Source organism: Oryx dammah, unplaced genomic scaffold (assembly GCF_014754425.2).
Source record: "Oryx dammah isolate SB20612 unplaced genomic scaffold, SCBI_Odam_1.1 HiC_scaffold_17, whole genome shotgun sequence".
In the NCBI taxonomy this organism is placed as follows: Eukaryota; Metazoa; Chordata; class Mammalia; order Artiodactyla; family Bovidae; genus Oryx; species Oryx dammah.
In genome coordinates this window covers 78,161,441-78,166,165 of record NW_024070201.1, presented here as the reverse complement: position 1 = coordinate 78,166,165, position 4,725 = coordinate 78,161,441, and the positions used below count along the sequence as shown (strand labels likewise).

General features: G+C 48.3%; 1 protein-coding gene across 1 annotated transcript; it reads right to left on the bottom strand.

The window, feature by feature from the left end:
• Nucleotides 1-3,203: 3,203 nt before the first annotated feature.
• On the bottom strand, nucleotides 3,204-4,376 carry LOC120877087 (olfactory receptor 6Q1). Its single transcript, XM_040259416.1, has one exon. The coding sequence runs from the start codon at nucleotides 4,270-4,272 to the stop codon at nucleotides 3,277-3,279; it is 996 nt and encodes a 331-aa protein (XP_040115350.1). The 5' UTR covers nucleotides 4,273-4,376; the 3' UTR covers nucleotides 3,204-3,276.
• Nucleotides 4,377-4,725: the final 349 nt, after the last annotated feature.

Sequence of the window (4,725 nt, the reverse complement as noted above, 5' to 3'; positions counted from 1 at the left end):
AGCTGAAGCGCCAGTACTTTGGCCACCTGATGCAGAGCTGACTCATTAGGAAAGTCCCTGATGCTGGGAAAGATTGAGGGCAGGAGGAGAAGGGGATGACAGAGGATGAGATGGTTGGGTGGAATCACTGACATGAGTTTGAGCAAACTTTGGGAGACAGTGAAGTACAGGGAAGCCCGGCATGCTGCCGTCCTTGGGGTCACAAAGAGTCAGACACGACTTAGTGACTGAACAGGAACACCACCCTTCTTGTCCAGCGGGGCCAAATGTTGGTCAGTGAAGGAGTAAGAAAGCCCCTGGGGATTGGCAAATGGTGTCTGTCATGACTCACACCTGTCACTGGAGCACAAGAGCAGCCTAGACAGTCTTCATAAGTATGATTGAGTTCTAGTGAAACTTGATTTACAGACACTGAAATTTTAATCTTATAAAATGTTTACAGGTCATGAAATAGTATTATACTTTTGATTTGTGATCAACCATTTAAAGTTTAAAAACTATTCTTAGCTCACAGGTTGCTGTAAATAAGAGCTGGAACAGATTTGGCCTTAGTTTGCCAACATTCAAGGGGATGTTGACCCTAAAGATGCAAAGAAGCAAAACCAGAGTTTACATATGTAGATAATAAACTTACGATTACCAAGGGATGGGGAAGATGAAGTAGGAGGTTAAGACTGATGTGCAACGTGGGAGACCTGAGTTTGATCTCTGGGTCGGGAAGGTCCCCTGGAGAAGAAAATGGCCATCTACTCCAGTATTCTTGCCTGGAGAATTCCATGGACAGAGGAGCCTAGTGGGCTACAGTCCATGGGGTCACAAAGAGCTGGACATGAGTGAGCGACTTCACTTTCCCTTTCAAGACTGACACATACACACTGCTACAGATAAAGTAGATAATTAGCGAGGACCTGCTGTGCAGCCCAGGGAGCTCTACTCAGGGCTCTGTAACAGCCTATGTGGGAGAAGAATCTGGAAAAGGGTGGGTATGTGTGTATGTATAACTGATTCACTTTACACGTGAAAGTAACACGACTTTGTGAATCAACTATACCCAAAAGTTTTTAAATAAAAAGAACAGAAGCATGGTTACTGAGGAACCTTGCATACGGAGGGCCAGCTATAAGTTATACTTTGACTTTTGACCATTTGGAGAATCAGTGCCCCTAAGCATTGTTCAAGGTGAACCGTATAAAGCTGAGGCTTGCTTTCTTAGGCTTTAAACTCTCAGAAGAGAAAAGGTAAGACAACTATGGAAGTCTAAATAGTGGTTACCATTTGGGGGAAGAAGAGACTGTGATTGGGAAGAGGTCTGCTGAGGGCAGGTTTTGGGGGCACCAGTTCAGGTCAGCTGCTCAGTCCTGTCCAATTCTTTGCAACCCCATGGACTGCAGCACGCCAGGACTCCCTGTCCATCACCGACTCCCAGAGTTCACTCAAACTCATGTCCATTGAGTTGGTGATGCCCTCCAACCATCGCATCTCTGTCATCCCCTTCTCCTCCCATCTTCGATCTTTCCCAGCATTGGGGGTACCAGTGATGGTTAATTTCTGGATTTAGTATTCAGTATATTAACCTGTTGGTCACTATGTAATCCATTAAGCTATATGGTTATGTTGTACTCACTTTCCTAAATGTGCTTTTCTAAAGATTTTTTCCTGTGGACCCTTTTTACAATCTGTATTGAATTTGTTACAACACTGCTTCTGTTTCATGTTTTGGTTTTTCAGCCACAAGGCATATGGGAAATTAGCTTCTCGGCCAGAGATCGAACACTCACCTCCTGCCTCGGAAGGTGAAGTCTTAACCATTGGACCATCAGGGACATCCCTCCTCTCTATGTTTTATATTTCACAACGAAAGGGTTTAAAAAGAAAAAATTAAATAAAATAATTAGATCGATTTATTAAAAAAGGAAAAGAAGAAGTGATGAGAAAGAGAATCACGTGGTGCTGACTAGAGTCAGAGAGCTTCCGCCACAAAAAACAGAAAGATACAAGGAACCTGGATCCTCGAATGCCTCTTGAGCAGAGCCAGCCACCAACATGGAGCACACACCTCGGACTCTGGCAGGAAAGAGGAAGTCTCCTTCCTTCTTTAAGCTAATATAGTTAGGAGTTTCTTGTCATAGCAGAAGTAGCATTTTACTTCAATACACAATTCATAACTTATAAGCAGAGCACATCATGAGAAACAATGGGCTAGATGAAGCACAAGCTGGAATCAAGACTGCCAGGAGAAATAGCAATAACCTCAGATATGCAGATAACACCACCCTTATGGCAGAAATTGAAGAACTAAAGAGCCTCTTGATGAAAGTGAAAGAGGAGTGTGAAAAAGTGGGCTTAAAACTCAGCATTCAGAAAACTAAGATCATGGCATCTGGTCCCATCAGTTCAGTTCAGTTCAGTCGTTCAGTCACGTCCAACTCTTTGTGACCCCATGAATTGTAGCACGCCAGGCCTCCCTGTCCATCACCAACTCCCAGAGTTCACTCAGACTCACGTCCATCAAGTCAGTGATGCCATCCAGCCATCGCATCCTCTGTCATCCCCTTCTCCTCCCATCACTTCATAGCAAATAGATGGGAAAACAATGGAAACAGTGAGGGACTTTATTTTGGAGGTTCCAAAATCAATGCAGATGGTGACCACAGCCATGAAATAAAAAGAAGCTTACTCCTTGGAAGAAAAGTTATGACCAACTTAGCATATTAAAAAGCATAGACATTACTTTATCAACAAAGGTCCATGTAGTCAAAGCTTCAGTTTTTCCAGTAGTCATGTAGAGAGGTGAGAGTTGGACTATAAAGAAAGCTGAGCACCAAACAATTGATGCTTTTAAACTGTGGTGCTGGAGAAGACTCTTGAGAGTCCGTTGAACAGCAAGGAGATCCAACCAGTCCATCCTAAAGGAGATCAGTCCTGAATATTCATTGGAAGGACTGATGATGAAGCTGAAACTCAAATTCTTTGGCCACCTGATACAAAGAACTGACTCACTGGGAAAGCCCCTGATGCTGGGAAAGATTGAAGGCAGGAGGAGTAGGGGGAGACAGAGGATGAGATGGCTGGATGGCATCACCAGCTCAATGGACATGAGTTTGAGTAAACTCTGGGGGTTGGTGATGGAAAGGGAGGCCTGGCGTGCTGCAGTCCATGGGGCAGCAAAGAGTCGAACATGACTGAGCAACTGGACTGAACTGAACTGAATCCGTAACTCCTGCCTCCTAGGCCTCTGTTCCACTCCAGAGTGCTCCCCACTCTCCTTCTAAAAAGCTAGGCAAGGATCCCACCCCTCACCCAACACCTGCCTCCTCGCTGACCTTTCCAAGACCTGCAGCAGAAGGCTCTTCCCAGAGCTCCCTTCACCTCTTGGTTTCGAAGGCTGTAGATGAGGGGGTTGAGCATGGGCGTGACGATGGAGTAGAAGACGGACACCACCTTGTTGAAGCTGATGGAAGAGGCCGCTCTGGTGCGGACGTACATGAAGAAGAGAGTGCCGTAGAAGAGGCTCACCACGGCCAGGTGGGCTGCACAGGTGGAGAAGGCCTTCCTGCGCTCCGCAGCCACACGGATCCGAAGCAGCGTCCAGACAATGCGGCCGTAGGACGCGGCGATGACCACGGAGGAGGCCAGGAGCACGGCCAGGGAGACCAGGAGGTCTGCGGTCTCCTTCGGGGCGACGTCCGAGCAGGCCAGGGCCAGCAGCGGCGAGGCGTCGCAGAAGAAGTGGTCGATGACGTTGGGGCCACAAAACGTCAGTTGGGACGTGAGGTAGACGGGCAACACGGGGGTGAGGAAGCCCCCCAGCCAACAGGCGGCAGCCAGGCGGACGCAGGCGCCCCAGGACACCAGGGCCCCGTACCGGAGAGGCAGGCAGATGGCCACGTAGCGGTCGTAGGCCATGGCCGCCAGCAGGAAGCACTCGGCGGCGCCGAGGAAGGTGAAGACAAAGAGCTGGGAGAGGCAGCCCGCGTAGGAGATGCTCTGGCCTCCAGCCACCCCGAGGAGACCCGCCAGCATCTTGGGCACTGTGACTGAAGTGTACCCGATTTCAAGGCAGGACAAGTGCGTCAGGAAGAAATACATGGGCCTATGGAGGCGGTGGTCCAAGCCCACCACCACGATGATGGCCAAGTTCTCCAGCAAGGTGAGCAGGTACATGGTGAGGAAGAGGGAGAAGAGGAAGAGGCGTGTCTCGGGCACCTCAGCGAAGCCCAGCAAGACAAACTCCGCCCTGTGGGTCTGGTTGGGGGTGTCGGGCTGCTGCATGACTGAGGGGTCTCATAGCCTCGTAGGTAAGGACAACTCGGGGAGAAACTGAGATACTGGGCTGAAGGATCTTTCACTTCTGGAGAGGAAAATAAAATCAAGAGCTCACCTTAAGTCTCAAAAAAAAAAAAAAGAAAGAAAGAAAATGTACAGCCTGTGAGGGCTTCCAGAAAACAGATCATTCGAGGACAAAGTGAAAAGTTCTAGATAGAAATAAGACGGAATGTTAATGGGGAGTGCAACCTGTCTTCAAGAATCAGGGAAGGCTTCCAGGAAGAAGAGCTGGTTAAATTGGAACCTGAAAAATAAGCATAGGTTGGTGAGATGAAAGAGAAGACGTAGAAAAAGGATAAAATCTCGGACTTCAGCGAGAACAACCCGCGTCTGGGACACTTCCAGTAGACGTGCTTTAACATGGGAGCTAAGAGCTCAGCTTCCTGGTCAAGCATTCCT